Source organism: Varroa jacobsoni, unplaced genomic scaffold (assembly GCF_002532875.2).
Source record: "Varroa jacobsoni isolate VJ856 unplaced genomic scaffold, vjacob_1.0 contig01477, whole genome shotgun sequence".
NCBI lineage: Eukaryota > Metazoa > Arthropoda > Arachnida > Mesostigmata > Varroidae > Varroa > Varroa jacobsoni.
The window spans coordinates 505-21,069 of record NW_019214641.1 but is presented as its reverse complement, the minus strand read 5'-3'; the positions used below and the strand labels follow the sequence as shown (position 1 = coordinate 21,069).

At 41.2% G+C, this 20,565-nt stretch overlaps 1 protein-coding gene across 1 annotated transcript; it reads right to left on the bottom strand.

The window, feature by feature from the left end:
* Window positions 1-183: 183 nt before the first annotated feature.
* On the bottom strand, window positions 184-17,568 carry fuss (SKI family transcriptional corepressor fussel). The gene is made up of 11 exons (XM_086973136.1): window positions 17,401-17,568; window positions 16,728-16,849; window positions 16,143-16,289; window positions 15,575-15,770; window positions 14,828-15,040; window positions 14,453-14,612; window positions 13,970-14,237; window positions 7,689-8,127; window positions 3,816-3,966; window positions 3,240-3,389; window positions 184-3,124 (listed from the first exon to the last, which is right to left on the bottom strand). The coding sequence occupies exons 1-11, from the start codon at window positions 17,566-17,568 to the stop codon at window positions 2,967-2,969; spliced, it is 2,172 nt and encodes a 723-aa protein (XP_086829262.1). The 3' UTR covers window positions 184-2,966.
* Between the last annotated feature and the right edge of the window lie 2,997 nt (window positions 17,569-20,565).

Genomic DNA, 20,565 nt, shown 5'->3' with positions numbered 1-20,565 from the left:
ACTATATCCAACGGTTTATGTTCTGACTGTGAATTGCTTCACTGATCGACGCAGTGGGAACGCGGCCGATCAAGCTTCGCTTATAAAAAGCAGACATCGATGCTGTCGCTTATCGATAATACATATAGCGTAAAACCAAAACGTTAGTAGCGATAATAAGTCGAAAAAGCAGCTATACTGGTATTAAACATTAAAAGAAAGATACTGTTTTATTTAACTGTCAACTTCAGTGTTGTTCAAGTTGTTGCTTGTATAACACGACGCTATTCTTCTAATCCACATTCACCTTCACACGGTTTTGCTCTACACTTATTATCATTTATAGTAATAATGCCTGATAATCTAGTTTTTTTCCTTTCATTGTCTTTACTTCGCGATGACCCTCTTCACCGGCATGGGAACGTTCTCCGTGCATATATATACACGTGTATATACGTGCTGTATTTATAACTAGCTGCATACTGTCGTCGTTCTAACTTCGCTCACCCTCAGCATGCAACGGCGCACGTTCTCATGCCTTTCATAATATTGTGTCAGCTGAATTGTATACTATTTCGTATTATAATTACTATCATATGACAATCTAGGAGCAGGCCCCCCCATCATGCGATGGAGGCCAGTAGACAGTAATCCCAAACCCCTTTCATTAGTAATCAAGTCAAATTTAAAGTCAACTATGGACGAAATGTTGATCTTTCCCGGTTGTAAAAGGGCCCGAGTGTGTCTCCCCGTGACGCTTGATGGCACATGATCAGCTCGTGAAACATTTATAATTATTATCATCAATGATATAATGACATGACGTCTACGGGTGGGATATTTCTTGAATACAATAATTATTGATCACGAGAGGGTTCCATAGTACCGTTCTTAAACTCATACAATCACTATTTATTTAGATTATGTAGTATTCCATCACATATCATGATTATAGTATATATATATAACTTTGCTGTACAACACAAGTACTATCGAAGGGTTGTCGAAAATTGTGATCGAGATACATATTTATTCCATTAGATAATAGATCATTTACAGAAAGAGGTCTTTCCTCTATTTCCATATTGTCACTTTTCCATCTTGCAATATTGGATAATAATAATTTTAGCAGTAACAATATAGCATGGACCTTAAGCCTTCGATAATATTATACTTATTATTAATCTCGTTTACTCAGGAAGCCGACAAAAATGTCACCTTACGAGTTGTTCTATCAATTGAATTTATATAATAATCATCAGTGATCATTCTATGGCACTGGGTGTATCGGTTAAAACGCAGCGTGAATATGAATAGGATCACTCATTTTTTTTATATGTGATTAAAAGTTTAATCATATATTGAATTGGTTATCATATCACATTCTAAAGAAGGTCTTCGCTATAAATAACAGCCTGTAACTAGATCACGTTATTGTACATAGAAAGATGCACGCACAATACCTTTTCTAATAGAAGTCTTTGAGTATTCTACAGGCCATTTTGCATAATTTATATGAACAGATAATATGAATAATAAGAAAAATGGGAATGTAATTAAATTCTTATACAATTTAATAGAATATTCGAACTCTCACCGTCTCTTCGGTCGTTTACCGCAATATGCTACTATTAGCACATTAATTGGGATTATTAACTGGTGGTTATTATATATCTACCTGTTACTGGTGTGTATGAAGTTAATTAAAGGCTATATTATTTCTAATTATCTCAAATCTATCTGTGTGACATAAATAAGTTAAGGTAAAACGAAATTTTAAGGAAATAACGTTACGAGAAATGCGTAAGCAGTCCGGATAGTTCCGGGTCTACACATTTTCACAGACTGAACGAGGGGGCACAGTAAGTCAATTTCGAAAAACTTACTTAAATCGTATTTAGATTGTATTAGTCACAATCCAGTTAGCTTTTTGCGCGGGCACAGTAAGTCAATTTCGAAAAACTTAAATCATATTTAGATTACATTAGTCATAATCCAGTTGGCTTTTTGCGCGGGCACAGTAAGTCAATTTCGAAAAACCTAAATCATATTTAGATTATATTGGCCATCATCCAGTTAGCTTTTAACGCGGGCACATTTAGTAGACATATATATACATATATACTAAATTTGCTGAATTAAAATAATGCTTTGAGACTATATAAATATTATGATAAATTAACTGCCACATAGTTACCTTTAACCGGTTAGAAATGAATAGTTTCATCAAGGTGCGCACATATCAAGGAACGATTTTATACCTACTTTATGACGGAGAAACTAAAATTGATTCCCTTTCCTTCAAGAACTACTGTGTAAATTATACATATATAATTTGTATTTGTGTATAGGCATTATTTAGATGGTACTATCACTTCATGGGCTAGCTAGTTGTCGTATCTTTATACACATATATATACACAAAATGTTTGATCAGGTCGTTTTTTTTTCAGTGGACAGATTTGTGACATGAGGAAGGGTGACGTTGAATTAGCAGGAAGCTGCCGAAATCCCTATTTATAATCGTGTGCTATTTCAGTCATAGTCGAATGCTAAATCATTAAATTTACGCTCATTGCTGTAAGAGCCAGCAAGGCTTCTCTGCGAGGTAACGAGTTAGGTACGGCACGCAATGGAGTCTTCTTGTTGCTTGCCTATAGGAATGCACGTGTAGTTTCCTTGTGGGAATCGCGTCAACGTTAACAGCTATCCGCGCCTTCTTTGTTCGGGCGCTATAGTTAGTACGTTCGGCAGTTCTTGAATTGCAGTTAACCTTAAGGGATGATTTCTGGAATCGCATGTGACAACACTGACTATAGGACCTCGGCACGAGTACAATTAGCTGACAACTTTTCATCGTCTCCTTTCACTTTGCCGGCGAGTCTATCCACACATTCGAAATTAATAATGTTGCCCTCATCAACCCGCCAAATCAGCGATTCGCTCAAGACAACGTTGACTTTTGTAGTTTGTTTGCCAATGTTCATTCACTCACGTTTTACAAGTTCGGAACTTCGAGCTGGACTATAGTCGACCCCTTTGTAGTCAGCACGTAATTGTTGCAAAGCATCATGTGCTTCCTTAAGTTTTTGCTGAACCGTTATTCGAGCCTTGCGCTCTTGATCGAGTTCTTGGTAAAATGCATCTGAAAGTAGAAACGAAGTGAAAAGGGCTTATAATTTACTAACCTAACTTCCCTTTTTCCTGTCAATAAATCCCTAGAAATGGATCGACTCCGAGCTTATTCCGCCGAAACTAACCTCGCACAAGTTGCAACTGGCTAGCAAGTTCCTCGCGATATTCGGCCTCTTTACGCATCTGTGCCTGGAGCGACTCACGCACGTTGCCGAACTCCCGTTCGGCTCGTCGACGACGTTCAGCTTCTCGACGCACCGCGTCGCGAAGCTCCTCTGAAGCAAACATAGCAAATTTAGCATGCTAGTACTAATAATTTGCTTCTCTGATAGCGTCCTGTCGCTAAATAAAGTATTAGCACTGAAAATATTCGAATGAATTTTATTTATTGCTGAAGAACATAATGAAGCTATATTAATAACTTTCTTCATACAGTTATTATAAAAATAAAACTAAATAAATTATTAATCTTATCATATTGTAATTATAGTATATATATATATATATATATATATATATATATATATATCACTCCTGTAAAAAAATAATCTTGCTTCTACAACTTTTTTTGGAAATGTTTCGATTTTAATTTAGTTTTTTTTTATTTTTTAATTTTAATAAAGTATTTAAATGCAAAAAAAATTTTTTAGAAAAATACACTTGTTCATACGAAAATTAGAAAAGCTCCTAGGCAGTTTTACCCTTTGTCATATGATACAATTGTTTTGGACTCGTTGGCCCATCTGAGGTTTCGTCCCTGTTATTCTTCAGCTCATCGAAGCCTAAAGGGGTGTTCTTCTGAAATATGATAACGTCAAAATTCATTAGAACCCGTATAATAACCATGACGTGCTATAACGCGAACTTTATTGATGTCACTGCTCATCCAACTGCTTATATAAGCAGGTACGTCCCGTTAATTAAAATAGTATATCTGGTATGATTTCCCCCTTAAGCTTGTTATATTCTCAGATGCTTGTCTTCATAGCTCACAGTCGGTCCGTATTGCCACTGCTATGACGATTTATTCAACAGAACACTGTTCGTTCGCTCCCGCGCTGTCTTCATACTGTTCTCACTCTCCCGATACATCTACCACAATTTTTTGCTTTTCACGCTTCTCGCCTTTATTGTAATGATCTTCCCTGTACGTTTAGCGGTCCTCTGTTCTCTTAGCCGCGTGCTGAGTCTGTTCCCGCGCTTCGTTACTCGCCTATCTTATTTGGCCACAAAGGCATACCACCAGCATTAGTCGGTCGTTCTAGTTGTTACCAGCTCCGCTGTCGCTGTCCGTGAGTGTCAACACGCAGTCGAGTTGTCGCGCACTCCCCTTCTGACGCGATACTTGTTTCGCATTGTCACTGAGTATCGTTCTTTCTCCTGTCTTCCTGCCTGCCCGTCTGCCAAACCAAAAATTCGAATCGGCACGATTCAAGTGCTGAGAAAAGCTAACACTTGCTTGTGATCGAATAGGTAGGGACTGAGGTCCTGTTGGCTGTTATCGAAAAAGTTCCAGCTAGACACGCAGGAAGCTGAGAGGAAAGCTGGCGATAGCTAATGACAGCGGCGACGACAGCATGAAAGCCAGAGAGGGAACGAGGACTTCGAAGGAGTTTCAATTTGATTCGAAATTCGTTCTCGACTCCCCGAAAATCGCTCGTTGCCCCGGCGTCTGTGGCCATGTCGCTGACTGGATAGGTGGATGGATGGATGTCGATGTCAATGTATACGTACACATAATGCATACATATAGACATGTACACTCTTGTGTACTACTCTTGACTGTCTCTTGGGACTCTCCCGTAAGGAGAAAGGGCGCGAAGGATCTCATTTTAGGCTGTCCCGAATCACTATCCGCTCTAGCCACTAATCACTATGGCTAGCGACACTATCGTCGAAGAGCCAAGATAGCCAGGCGTGGTGAGCGCTCCGGGCCGCGTGTGTTGGCTCTATTGCGGCTGCGAGGTGACACCGACAGCAGCGCCGACTAGTGTAAACATTTTTCCGCTGGCTTCGAAGACGACGGGACTTGCTCTGGCTGAGAAAGCTGCGGAGACTACCCGGTTCAGGACGAGGTCGAAATTTCTCTTTTTGCTTCTCGATATCCTGTTTTCGCTAGGCGCAGATGGTCGTAGCAGAGGATCGGCGGACCAGCGAAGCTACACTTCATAGCAATAGATTCGCACGGCGGCTTCTAAGCGTAGCAACGTTGTATGCATACATACGACAAATTCGAATTCGTCAGCGAACGGATCGGACTCCCAAAGGGCGAAAAAAAAGACGACGGCGTTAACGAAACGAGCCGGGACGCAAAGAAGACAGAAAGAGGTCGAAGCTCGATGGATGATTGGAAAGTGAAGTTTTTTGTTACGAATGGCGGCAATGTCGCTCTTCGTTTGCTGTCAACGTAGGCTTTTTTCTCGCATGGACGTCGCACGCACGGGTGTTGTTGTCGAACTAAGCCAACAGATAGTAGTGGGGTATTCGCACGGTATTTGTACGCGAAACATAATTTAGAGTTGAATGATGGTGGATAGTATCTGAAGGGCTAGGCACTAATAGAGCGATAAAGGGGTGCGAGCGTCGGTCTGTACACGGCAGTGCGAATGCGTATTTGTGTGAACGAGGGAATAATGATTGCAAGTGTAAACCAGCGTGCGGCTAGATCGGCAAAAGTTGGATCAGAGGGTTGGCGGATATTACGGCGTGAACCGACGCGCGTTCAGGCATTCCCACTGGTTTGAATGAATATGGGTGCTGAGAGTAGAAAAAATACCTTAACACGGGCGCACTGATAGCAGCATTGAAAAGATCTTGTGATTTGCGCCTCCATTTGAAGTTTAGTTGAACGAATTGAGTAGATGCGAAAATTGAAATTCGGTAGGGCGGTGCGCGCTGCTATGCGACATATAATATTTATTAATTTGATGGATTTTATTCTACGCGCGTACCTGCTAAGGAACACGCCAGGCGATAAATTATTAGTACGTTCCGTACGCGCCCTTCCGAGCGTACAAAGAAACATCCCGCCGGTAATTAACTCAGGTATCAAGCATATTACGCGCTCGTTAGAAATAATCAAGTCATAAACATTTATTAGTATAATAACTATTACATTACCAGCTGTGATATTTACTTGTATTCATATGTTTAATTGCGCAAACATAAACTTTATATACATACGCATATAAGGCTCTCGCCTTTATACGCTCGTGTGTTCCACGTTGCTCAAGCTGTCTTATCGAATTTTTAACTTAAAATAATTTCTCATCGATCGATCGAGCCTTAGACCAAACGAAACAGGCACTCTTCAATACGTCGAATAGCTGTAAACATCATGTCTGACCAGTTTCTCAGTCATCTAAGCAGTTGCGTAGTAGCTTTCTGAGGCTCTTAGTCCAATTGCAAACGAAGTCTTCAGATAGTCTTCGGCAGACAGAGTTCAATAAAGAGAATCGGCCGTGTTGACAGTCTAAGCGGCACTCGGCCACTGCTGGGGTCCTTAAGTACGTCGTCTCCGTCATCGTAATGAATTTTGCTACTAGTGTTGAGTACAGGATACAGAGCACGACTTTGATTAAGCTCGTGGTTGCGGCGGCCCTGGAGGGACCGACGAACGAAGGGTTATCCTTTCGAAAGTAGTATGTATTTAAATGTTGGCCTGGCTTTGTCCGAATTAAACTGACTTCCAGCTGAACGAACCCGTTCAACAACTCTTGAATGTCGTATTATCTATAGTTCGAAGCTCACGACCGGACGACGAGGACCTAATGCGTGCGCTCACACTCTCAGTGACGAACAACGCTGCCTGATCGCGCAAGAGAGCTAGTGTCTTTTGTCTTGCCCCCTAAACCATCATACCGAATATCCCCGAAAGCTCCTGTGTTCAGTCTGTAATTATAATACAAAGGTTATTCGAACAATGGTTTCTTCAAACGCCAGTGGTAATGTATTGTCAAACGGCTCATACAGCTCCTGTAGCTTTTCCGTCTTAGCAGACGATATCTTGAAGCTGTAAGCCGCGACACCGCATCCCTGAACAAGCAGCTTTTTCATTCACTTCGCAAGTAGTTTAAGCGTAACCTAAACGCCGTAGTCCATTCTATCTCACCCGCTCCCTCTCATCGCCTGTGATGTCCGACAGCGGAGACGTATGAGTCCGACGTATGAAGATGTAATTACAAACAGTGAACTAATAGTTTTTGTAAAACTCTTTGTATTTAGTATGACAATCGTCAGCTGAAATGGCCAACAGTTATTTAAATGCAACTACGCAGTCTGCGTGATAATATTACAAAAGCAATTTGGTAGCAACGTAAACAATAAATCACTTACAGCAGGCAACCATTTTTATCCGGCAAAAACGTATATTTGCTTTGTACACGGCAACCTAGTGTCGTCATCTACAACAACAAAAAAGTATTTAATAGACAATTCGTCCGGAAAAACTTTATATCTTTTTTCAAACTGCACATATACTAACCTCGCATACGTGTACAGACAGCTATTCTGAACCTGTAAGCCCATTGCGCTCACATGAAGTACTCGATGTGGTCTCTGTATTATTGAATTACCTTGAAACGCGCTTCTGTAATCGTTGTAGTTGTCGTCGCGGTGACTAATGAGGTTGTTGTATTGCCGCTGTCGGGAGGTTGCGATTTTAATGGAGGCGTTTCTTCGCCCACTTCAACATCCTCATCGTTGTCATCAATTTCTTTTACACCATGATGATGTCGATGATCTCTGCTGTCACCCGCTCTAGCTCCTTCGACGCTGTCGTGGTTATCGGCGGCCGCTACAAATCCCCGTGGTCTGGGGTCGCTCAGGTCCGGCCCCTCCATTCCGTCGACGTCTAATTCGTCTGCATCGTCATCAAGATCCTTCCCATCGTCGACATCGTCACGTTCCTCTGATTCGTCTTCCCTGGCGCCGCCGCCGCCGCCGCCGCCGCCGCCATGCCCCGTAGGACTACGTGCTGTGGTCGTATCACACGGCGGACTACTACTAGCTAGACTGCGACAAGACCACATAAACACATTGAGCGGAGAGTCAGAGGAAGCATAGGGAAAATCCATTTTTACCTTACTCCGTAGAGAAATGCCCGAAGAAGTATATAATAAGCGCAAACGGTTCCTACTCTAAATAAAGTAAAAGCACTCTTCCGAGGGTCTAAGGCTGCATTGTGATCGCTAAAGGCTCACTAATGATAATCAAGGGCCGAGCAACAACTTTGGAAAAATGACCACAACAGATCGGCTATCAATAGGTCAAGTCAACTTGAGTTCTTACTGTTAGCTCATTGTGCAATTGCGATTGGTCAGCATATGTATATATACATATATATAAAAGTCAGAACATTTAATTAAAACAAAAAGTAGCCTAAGCATTAGAGATAGAGAAACGTATGAGTTTAGTGAGTACTGCTGCAATTCGAAAATGGTGGCTAAAATCTCGTCATATACATACATACATACACATGAAGAAGTTCGTAAACAAAATTTACACATTGAAGAAGTGCCCTTCAACTTATTACCCGTAGAACCGGCACTCTTTGGTTTGAAAGTATGCCTATGGCTAGAAGGGCGATCCATGTTCTTCGCCCGTAGGCACATCAAAGTAATATGCCCATAAGCACCCCGCTAGCTGAGCTGACGTCCACCCGCATTAGCACGAGCCAAATGGGCGACACCGCATCCGCCGAAGAGTGAGGTAGCGACTTGTTGTTGGTTGAGTACACAGACCGCGCAAAGGCCATTTCCCCTTTGCCTTCTCTCTACACTGATCGAGGGTGATTTAGTCGACATCGACGATACGTTCATGGTCACAGGCGCTGCAAAATTTCCGAGTGCAAAAGCTTACCTATCACCTTGTCAAACTGTATACTGCGCATTTACGAACATATGTGGACACTTTGCTAGATGACAGGCCTGCATCGCGGCCAAAACACACTACTCACCGCGCGTGGAGAAAAGTTATGGGCCTATAAGGCTCGCTGTTGCCACTGTTGTTGTTGTCGCTGTTGATGGTGGTGGACTGGCAGCGATTACCTTATCACTAGATAAGCAGCTAACTATAGCGATGTTATCACAGATAGAATAATAATTAACCAAAACGAATAAACTATTGGTTGAGGACCTGGGCTCGTCGAGTTTTCTATCTGCTAGTGGCTTCGGGTCTTTCTAGTGTGTGTACGTATATATGGTCAAAATGCAGCTGCCATATAATAATATAGCCCACTCGCACAGTTGATGATTAACGTGTTGTGATTCTAGGTACATTATCAGGTTATAGTTTCGGCGTCATTATGATGGCGATGACGGTGATTATCATGTTGGTACGCGGAACAGGAACATGAGCATGCAGCAAACAAAAACCTATGATCCGATCCGACGATGACCAATGACTCGACGAGCAGCTATGTACAAGTACACGTACGTGCTGTTACAAGTAAGTATTTATCGGCAACCATCACCTCCTTACCCGCCCCATGAGTAGAAAAAGCGTTCTTACAAATGTAAATCGTTAAGCTTACAACAGTAACATAGGGCCTTCGGCTTAGCGCGTCAACGCACTACTGAATTTTGCAATTTATATATTAATCCTATATGGTGTAGATATTAATACGATGATTAGATATGGTCAGCGTGCAGAGTATTTGTTGCGGGCAGGTATGTTGATATTCAGTAAAGGTAAAAGTACTGAGACAGAATACTTTGACAGATTATCGAAATTTTATTTCGTTATTGCAGGCATAGATTGGCTTGCCTTTGCAGACGATGAAGTTTCGTTGTGTGAGTTTGTTTTTGTATGATGGCTCTAGGTACTACGGTGCCAAACAGGACCCCCCACTCGCTGTTTTCTTACGGAACACAACAGCTCATTAGTCACAATCAGTTTGGGTCGAAAGGGGTACAAAGCTCTCATCAAATCATTTCGATACTTGAATTGGCAGTACTACTCTTTGCTCCTTTGAGCTAGTCCGAAAACACCGAACCCAAAAATCAGTTTACAAAACTTTGTCCACTCACAATTAAGACGGCTGTATCTTATACAGAATACCGTCAGATTGAATTTAATAAGTCTATGAAAGATTAACGGAACAAAACCAGCAAATAATGACAAGAAGCTATAATGCCTGCGCGGTAGTAATGATGTGGTCATACACATTCCTTCACGCACATCTATAACAGCATCTCTTATCTAGATACAACTCCCAATTGCCATCGGTAGAGTTACTGTCTCTCGATAATATCTGCGAATCTCGGCATCTCTTTGCCAGGCCGGATGGCCTGTATGTCCAAATACATTCTATCAACCCATGTCCATATCCCATCGTCGTTACCCGTTGCGTTAGACTCTTAAGTCGTGCAGGCATACCATTGTATGGATCATTTGGTATTCTGTTCAGGATGCTGTTTAGCTACCGCATTTGAGCAGTAGATGGCTAAGTGGGTGCTCGCGTCCCTTTGGTAGTTTCCCACCCTTCAATTGGTGTTGCCGCTTACCTCATTAACTGGGCTGAGTCGCTACTCGAAGGACCACAGTACCACGTTCGCTCCTGTGCGTATATCTATTGTAGACAACATATACATCGAGCCAAGCATACTTTTAGCAGAAAACAATTTCGAGTCTTGAGAATCTGTAAATATTTTCCTTTGTGTTATGCCAACATCTTGTAGTATTTTAAAGAACATCGGTTAGCAGGGAATCGATGTATTCTGAGACTAATCGGAAGGAAGACGCAGTTTTTGATGGGTCGTAACCGCGTCTGGCGGAGGTAACCGACGACTATTTCATTGGATGTAATTTTCACAGCAGCTAGTACTCAATAAAGTACCAGTCGAATTATTGGCAATCGTCGTAATCCATAATCACTGTGCAAAAAAAAGAACCTAAAATAGGTACATACGGGCGCTAGCTAAATGTAGCAAATTTATCTAATGCGCTTCGATGGCATGAAGTAAAGGTAGGTATGTGACGCAACTCTTTTCGCTATTCCTTGTCACCGTGAAGGTTGGCACCAAAAAATAATTCAGTGATGTGCATTTTCTGCATACTTAACGCAGTACGATTTCGAATTTACTGCACGCCGTTTTGACGTGCAACAGCGCGATCAACCGTAGAAAATGCGTAATTGCTATGTACAGGATATGTCCATGTCGTGTTGTACCTCTCTTCTGATACTCTGTGAATAACAAGCACGTGTCGCTCGTTCGCCGCCTATAAAGACACTAACAACCAATTCCTATTTCACGCCATATCCAGCAGTGTTTGCCAGTTAAGACACGCATCATCTATGGTGCGAACATCTTTAATTTTGATAAGTACGAAGCCAGCGGAAGTGCTTTGTGTGCTTGTTCGATACCGATAAAAATGGGATTACCTAAACAGAGCATCGACCCAAGTGGAGCAATAGAAGTAACTGTAGTGGGTTGGCGATACATAGTCAGTACGATTGATCGTTCAGTCCACAACGGCTTCGCACGCGCGGGCCTCAATTCGTTGTGCAGGACCCCCCGCCGTAGCCGTCGATGAGCGCACAACAAGCCACATACATATACCTACACACACACACACACACACATACGTACAAAAATAGACAGAGCGCACTTTTTTGCTCTATTGCCTCAATATCATCGACAGTCAAATACCTGGCAACTTGTTAACGTGGACAAGACAATGCTTGAGGAATACGCTGTTGTTCCGGCCTTTAGGCGCACCGAGAGACCAGCGTAGCTTCACGTCTATATTATGAGATAAAATGAAAAAGCAGAGAGCCATAGAAGCGCAATGTTTTGCTATTGTGTATTTCAGTCGCAATGCTAGTTGCATTGTGATAACAAAACGCCCTGTTTGTGTGCCGATACGACACGGAGCGATACGTTTAGGACGTGACTATATGTGTATGCGCATAGGTCCTGAACGAGTTCGTTACTGACTATTGCTCGTGACTATCAATCAAATAAGTTCACACAATTAACTTCGTGCTTTTCATTGCTAAACAACATTGACGGCACAGCCACAGACCGCATCCATTGCTTAAGCGCTTCGCTGATGCCATACAACTTGATACACATTCTGCACAATGCATGGACTTGAATGGCTATCCTTGCCATTTAAATAAATAAATAAACACTCAAAGATATATCAAACCGGCTTTCGTAAGGGCTAGTAAACATTATCGAACACCGTCAATCAATGCGGGCAAAATATATGCGAGTTGAACAAGTTTCCAAGCAATATTAGGGGAAACAACAGGTAACCCTTTTTGTATTTTTCTTCAAACGGCACAACTTCGAAGAACTTCAAGCTTTTCAAGTGGTATTTATCTATAGATAAATATCTCCGAGTTGAACTGACAGTAGGCTATCTCCAAATGAAGTTACTCTTACCTTCAGCCAATATATTAAATACTTCACATTTATTTTTTGTGACAGGTACATTGTAAGGCAAGATCAGCATTTTATCCCGTAAGTCTATCGACATATATTGTTCAAAAAGGCTTTTGAATAGTAATGCGTGTTTTTTTCCACGCAACTTTACAAGTTTCTTATATTGAACGACACAAAAAGGGTGCCCGGGATATCTTTTGAAATATCATAGCGATAGGGTAATCCATTCGATTAACAATTGTTTGCAGTAATATAATATAATATAATATAATATAATATAATATTATATACTAATAATAATAAATAAATTTAAAAAAATAAATTAATTTAAAAAATAACAAACCTTAGCAAGGCACTAAGAAACGTCCACTGCTATTTTTAACTCCTTTGATACCTAGGGCAAGAAGGTTGACCTCGGTAACATCAACAATGTGTTTTTTTAATGTTTTTCGTAAATTAAGAGAATAGCACAAAATGTAATTATCGTATGTCATGCCCTATATACCTATGTATACTGGAAAACAACATAATTATTGATTCCTAACTTATGAAGATCCACTTCGGGGTTGATTAAGAGTCTTCTACCAAGTACCTCTTCAATCAAATTTATCAAAGCGATTAGGTGATTGATGAGATAAAGGGTATGCAATGCCACAATTGGCACACTAATGGCTTCATGGTGGAAACTGATATTTATAGAACATGTCATTTTTTTTTTACAAAAGACTTGACTTCAGCACACGAAATTTAACTGTAACACATTATTAAATTTATCGCCAGATGATATAATTAAAAAATCAGCGGAATATGCCCGACGCCATCTTTAAAGGCTTAGGTAAAAGTTTATGATGAAGAACACAGAGTTATCAGCGTTGTTGGGACAATGACTTCTCAGGCAGAAATTGATTTAGTAGAGCTAAAATAATACGAGTTCGGCGATAAAATTTAGCGAAGGTACTTGAAGCGCATGAGAATCGTAGAACGGAATAAGATCGGTTTATGTAATGAAGCTTCTAAGAAAATCGGAGTAGGTCTATTCACATCTGCAGCTCGTCTTTGTTTGTCGCTCCGAGGCCTGCGAAAGCCGAGGCTTGCCCAGAACAGTGCCTATCGTTCTATGCATAAGGAAACTGCCCTTGTTTGATGTGGGACTAAAAACGTTCCGGGTATATCCCATTAGATACCGATCCCAGCATTATCTATCTTAAAAACCTTGTACTTAGGCACAAAATAAAGTTATTCTTTTATCAGCTTCTACACAGACCATAATATGAAACCATTCATTTATTATAGCATTAGCTTAGTTCATGAGTGACACTGGCTGATCTATCCAAAAAGAATCGATAACATAACAGTGCGTAATCAACGACTTTATCATATGGTTAGGGTCAATTAAGTAGCTTCAACTGACCGACTGAATTTACAGGATATACATATCGGTATGTTTTTAAAGAAATAAGAACCTGGGCGGCGAATGGCGGGCGTTCGAGCATGGTGGGGGCCCTGTAACCGGTTTGAATGCGGATGGATACATCGTTGATGGGGGTGAAGCCGAGGGTGAATCGGATGACGGTAGACTCAAACCTCCGGCATTTCCCAGAGACACCGCGCAGTTTACCGATGATGCCAATGGCGGACTCCATAAGGGGAACTGACGCATCAGCATGTAGTCCGCAAAAGGATTTAGTCCGACGGCAGTGTTACCCGGCGTTGTCTTTGTCGGTGAACCGCCTGAAGCGAAATGAAGTACAATTAGCTGCTTAAATTGAAGACTGAAGCAAAAAACCCTATTTTGTTCTAGCATAGACAGTTAACTTTCGCAATAGAAGATATCCTTTGCTTATAAAACACACTGTGAATACATTGTGGGTTGTACGAAGGATATCGTTGAGTTTGTGCTGGAGTATAATGTTTATCAATAAATAAGTCATTCATAAAACATCTACCTGGAAGACAGAACAAAGGCGGTACTGGGGGCACAGGAAACGGCGCCTCATGATCTCCCGTTGTTGGTGGACTGAGGTTAAGCGAAGTGATCATCGACGCAAAGTAGCCCCCTGGGCCCACCTTGGCTCCAAGACCGCCTAAACCTCCGCCGACGCCTATCTAATTTTCAAGAGATGTGAACGAAGAGAAACGAAAGCTATTGACAGTGGACTATTTAACAAACCAAAAAAGTATCTCACCGTGTAGCGTATGTAAAAAAGTAAAGCTTTCTATGCATTAGTGGGTTAAACACGCGACGTTGTCGCTTTAAGCTATCCCCTGTTACCTTTTACCTTTTCTTATGATAATTGTCTATCTTACACATTTGCGCATACCTGTCCAAGAGGCAATGGGCTAAGAGCTGGGTAGTCGGCCGCCACTGCTGTCGTAGTCGATGCCTTGGCCTTTTTGGCGGCTGGAGGTGCCCCTGCAGAACCTCCACCTCCTGGGCCGTTTTGTGACCCACTCGAAGAGGACGGCGCAGCCGAGGATGACGAAGAGACAATCACTCGCTTGCGGCTTCCCCCATTAAACATCGCTTTCACGTCCTGTGAAAAACATATGAAACGAAAGATGACTATAGGAATAACCGTACAGAATACGTCGAATAAATTTCGACTGGTGTGTATGATAGATGTGGACTTTCTTGTGGTTTCTTGGCGCCCTATCTTACTGAAGGAGTTCTGTTCGTTTTCATTGCACTATATGTCCGTGGCCTAGATCAGCGCCCCACTTATCACAGCAGACTGTAGCCTGTGGTAGGTAAAAAAAAACCTATCAATATTATCGGCTAAAAGGGGGCGCTGGTAAACACTGAAAATCTTAATTTGAAAGTGACGTCCCTGTTGTTCAAGAAGACATCACTTTAAAGCTTTTCTTCTAGAGGTGTGGTGAATAGTTTCGTGCAATACATAACTGAACGATAAGCAAGGCTTTACGGTATAGATAAAATACACTAGCTATAGGGGAATAACTGCAAAAATGTCTGCTGTAACTGCATAGTTTGGATGATTTTGAGAAAGTCATGTAATACTGTTAGATTGCACAGATGTCTAACGACTATCGTTAGTTATGACACTCACTTCCCAGGCGTAGAGGACATCTTCTGGCGGATTTCCGGCTAGTCTTATGTGGCGGCGCCACGAATTAAAATTGGCCGCATCCGGTTGGACGTACTTAGAGTCGGGTAGACGATGTGAGTGGAAGATAAATTTATTAGGCGAGAAGAACAACCCGCACAGGGCACACTTGATACACTTGGCGCGCGACGAATTATATCTGAAAGCCATAAGTTTTTTTCGTCCTAAATATAATAGATGCCTGGCTTTGTGGGACCCATTCAGTAGGCTGCTCCTCAATTCAACAAGGTTAATAAGTACGTGTATAAATCTGGGACAGAAGCCAGTTGTTAAGGTTCGTTATGGCATCGCAAAGAATATTGATATCTCATAGCATACCTAGTAAATAACTGCCGAATTGGGTTTTACGTCTGGCACGGGCGTTAAGCATTGCCTCAGATAGCTGGCCTCTCCCAGCACGAAACAAAGTTTTACTACGGCCGGCTTCGAACCTACGCCGCCTCATGTGTCCCTAAGTTCGGCAGGCAGGCGCCTTAGCAGTGCGCCATAATGGGGGCATCCTATAGCATACCTGGAGGGCACGAACGAGCCTCGACAGCCCCAGGCACAGGCGTGCACGACATCGAACGAGAAGTTGTCCGGCAGCTTTGGAGGAGTCGACTCCGTCAGGAAGCTCTTGCACAGCCGCTCGGCCTCGCGTTTCGTTATCATGCCGCATCTGTCAAATAAAATTAATTAGACTTATCTTTAAAACGCTTTGTGGCTGCATTATCTATATTGGTTATGCTTTTTCACCATTAGCCTTACGAGTGCCGGGTTAGGTCTTCGTCCTGATGCCGACAAAATCTTCGAAGGTTATTGCTAGTTTCTACGCCAGTTCGAGGCCACTTTCTTTCATCCTCAAGAGGCGAGTCGCATTGTGTCATAAGATTCGAACTAATTTTCTCTCTTCTGCTAAGCGATACAAGTCACCGTTTCGATGGTGAGGCTCAAAAAGCCTTAAGAAAATAGGACCTACGAAGGGTATCGCGCGAACATGTTTCTCTTTACTGGTACATAATGGAAGAAGTCCCCAAAAATTATGGTACATGAAAGACAACAGTTTTTCAAGGATTTGTTTTCTAGTTAGAATTAACGACGTTTTTCGAAATGTTACCTTCTGGAAGAGACCGGCATGGCTCCAGCCCTTCGAAGCAACTCGAGCTGCACGGGCGTGCACTGAACGCACGTAATGCCAAGAGCCACTCGTCGGTTGTGAATTTCGTTATACGAGAAGTCCTAAACGTAAAATCGAATTTCATGCAGTCAATAAATGTACACTAGTTTTTAAGAGGTGAGGCATTTACCGTTGTGTTATATGAAAGAGAAATCGTTAAAAAATAGATGGTCTCTTTGAAGTGATTCTGTGAAATAGGTTCAAAAACCGTACTAAAATGAAACTAGTTTTGCTATTTTTATCTTTGTAAATTTCCAAAGTGTATAATCTTTAAGAGCTTCAACAAGACATTTTCTAATCACGAAATTCATATGGGTATATAAACAAATCATTGGAATCGCAGCCACTGCATAATTAGCTCTGTTGCAAGTACTTGCTCAAGTGAAAATGCAAGAATTGTTGATAAACTGAAAGAAAATTCGTTCTATATATATATATATATATATATATATATATATATTTAGCTCGAGTGTAATTTTGTCCACTTAAAATGACGGTAAGATCAACCCGAATATCATCCTAGTTAAACGGAAAATATGACTAGCTGAACTAGCGTCTCGTATCCATGACCAGTCAACGCCTGCCTAAAAATAAGGTAGTCGTTAGTATTTACCTTGAGAAGTGTGTTCGAAATCTGGGCCAGTGAGAGGCGTTCCTGGCTGTCGATGAGCAGCGCAACGATGGGCACCCCAAACAGGACCACTGTGCGAACTTCTGATGGATGACCTTTGCTCACCGAGCCGATAGAATTAGATGATCGATTTGAATATTTTGATATCATAAAAATTCACCTACACTTATCGATTAACATGTTTCCAGCCACTTTACGAAAAAGTTGATAATCCAGAATGGAACTTTGCTTAACTTATCTGTTTCAGTATCATTAAATGTCTATGAGCGTTTATCTGCTCGCTGATTTGTTCGCTTGGGCTATAAGTCGGGCCGGGCTGATGGAGCCGATCGAATGAGCATAATTTGGGCAGATAGATCGTTGCTGTGGAACTACTACGTAAATTTTCAGACCTTGAAAAGTCGTCCGTCTTTTCAAACTCTACAAAATGGATGCAAAGTTAGCTTTAGAATAACTTTTACAGTTTGTACGTTTCCGCACTCTAAGTGCTGAGCTGGTGGCTTTTGCCCAAATAATTCACAATTGATCAGTTCACTATTCCAAATATATGAGCAGTTTCTTTCCTTTACAGGAAAACGTGATGAAATTTCAGAAAGGTAATAGGTACGCTATATTTCGGCGGATTCTCTTATCAACTTTTTTTTTACATACAAATAACATCAGTCGAACGTATAAATGGAGGTCTACGTAGAAAGGGTCATGCTTGGTACCAGTCAGAAATCTTACGACTAGCTGACTCTAAGTGTTATACACGTTTCTCTATCGAAATATAACTGCAGTAAAGATATTCTCCAGTGACAAGTTGAGTACCGTTCAACGATCAGCGTGGTGGCGCCTTTTCTAGAAACTGATTTTCTGCTATCGATCGATCGATCGATCGATCGATGGATCGATCTTGATGAACTGGCCAATGATGAAATATATTTGTTTATGCTCACGATCAGTGTTCCGGCGCGAAATCAAATGAAGTGGCTGTCATTTTTATGTGACAATCGATTAAAAAACCCAGAGAATTTTCGGAGCCTTCGTTTTTACGAGTGCCAATTTTGGAAATCGACTAGGCGGAACATTTTAATAAAGTAAAATTTTGCAAAATTATTTGTCTGACAGAATACCAAAAGCTTTTTTCTACGGTTACCGCCAATTCTTCACACCACTTGATGGTTTCGATGCATATTCCGGCGCAAAACAGGCTAAAAGATAAATGCAACAGGTATTTTTTTCTCTCGCAAAAAACCTCAAATGCTCTCGATGAATCAATACATGTTCATGTACCTGAACTTCAGTTTTCTTCTAAAAACTTGACATTGTGACATTCGGTGTGAGAGTCTTTTGGCGCCAACTGATGGATCTTGACAGACTGAATACAAATTGTTCTATCTAAAATAAGTATTTTTCAGCGAAAACGAACTATTGCTTTATCCAAGCAAGGGTGCGGTGAAAATGCATTCTGACTTGCAAATTTTTAATAAGTGTCAACTGAAGGGTTTGTCGAAAAGGCTAGTTCGGGTGGGGGGCGCCTTTCGAAAGCAAAACGCCAAGATGATGTCAAAAAATCACCTACTACTGTCAAAAGAGCATTAAACAAAAATCGTTATGTCTTGGTGACGGTATTTAGTATATTTATTATTCAATCCCGTAAATGTAATTATTTATTAGGAAAAAAAATTATTTAGCTCTGCTGTTGTCTTAGGAACAGGCCTAAAATCTATTACATCTCCGTTTTGCTAGAGAAAACCCGTTGTTCCATCACGGACAAGGCTTATCCAGTACTGGTTGAAACCTTTACTGAAGTGGCTCCAGAACCGGACGGATCATATAATTACTGATAATTGTCAATTCGTCATCCTTAGGTTCAGTCAAACAACTTAAATGAACGGTTATCTCTTTACATTAATTACAATAGACACATTAATTAACACAGTGATGTATATTAATGTAATTATAGCTAATTTGAGCTACACATGTGAACTAATTATCGTCCTCATAATGATTGTGTACGAGCAATTCGGTACGCTTGATACTATTGGCTTACATTTTAGCACTGGATAACAAAGGGCGGGTAAAGTGAGCCGTATCTTGGCAGATTCTTGTGAGGAAACAAAATTTATCAAGTGGGCAACAGTTGATGTAGCTATAAAGTACTAAGGAAAAATTTACTACTCGTTGTAGCAAATACGACCTGTTTGCCTTCATTAGACATGATGCCGTTTAGAGTTCTAATGACCAACGAGAACAATGGATAAACTACATCCCTATAAAACCTAGGACCTTCAGAAAATTACTGATGATCGTTTTCTACGCTTTATTCTTCGATCCGTATGCAAGATAGCGTACGTTTGAGAAAATCAAACGCGTAGTGTATAATGGCGAACAGACTAACAATGGTTTGAAAATTGACTTTTGCTAGATCACAATAAAAGTACTGTTGCCCGTAGTTTGGTAGGTGCGTTGTAAGGGTGAGCTCTTTCAACAACATATTGTTTCTGCCACGTATGACCCTATATTCTTATATTGACATTACACATAGGTTGACGTTTACCGGAAGTGGCAGCGTTGTTAGTGCCATTGTTGCTGGAGTTGTTGTTGTTGTTGTTGTGGACATTGGCGCTGTTGTTGTTACTGGTGTTGTGCTGTTGTTGCTGCGATTGTTGTTGTGTAGAGGAGGAGGACGTTTCTGCAGTGAGTGCTGGACCGGGCGAAGGACACTCGAGCTTTCGACCCCACAGAAATAATCCTCCGGTTGGCTCACCTCCGTCGGAGGACAGCGGACTCGGGCTCTGTAGACACTGAAATGGGCAAACCGGGAACAAAAATTGAATCTGATTTTAACGTCTTCGTAATAATAATTTGATGTTATATATATGCATATATATAAACATGAGAAAAAAAGAGTTCGTCAAGTTTTCCAGATCGCATAAAGAATTTTTACTACTATACAATACACGATTAATATCCGTAAAGAAAATCACAAAAAACATATTTATACACCGTTTCCTACCGATTTGTAGCGATAAAAATGAATTAGTATAAGCTCAATTGCCGCATGAATGTCCCCGTAGATTTTCTAATTCTTTCCTCAGGTGAAACCAGTTTGAAAAATATGCAAGTAAAGCTGAAACTGTATAGCCGGTAATTCCTATCATT

Coding starts and splice junctions, on each gene's coding strand:
- fuss (XM_086973136.1), bottom strand. CDS start 17,568: ATGATATCAAAATATTCAAATCGATCATCTAATTCTATCGGCTCGGTG. Junction 16,290..16,727: donor ATGCCGGTCTCTTCCAGAAG/GTAACATTTCGA, acceptor TTTATTTGACAG/ATGCGGCATGATAACGAAAC. Junction 3,390..3,815: donor ATTGTATCATATGACAAAGG/GTAAAACTGCCT, acceptor TGTTTGCTTCAG/AGGAGCTTCGCGACGCGGTG.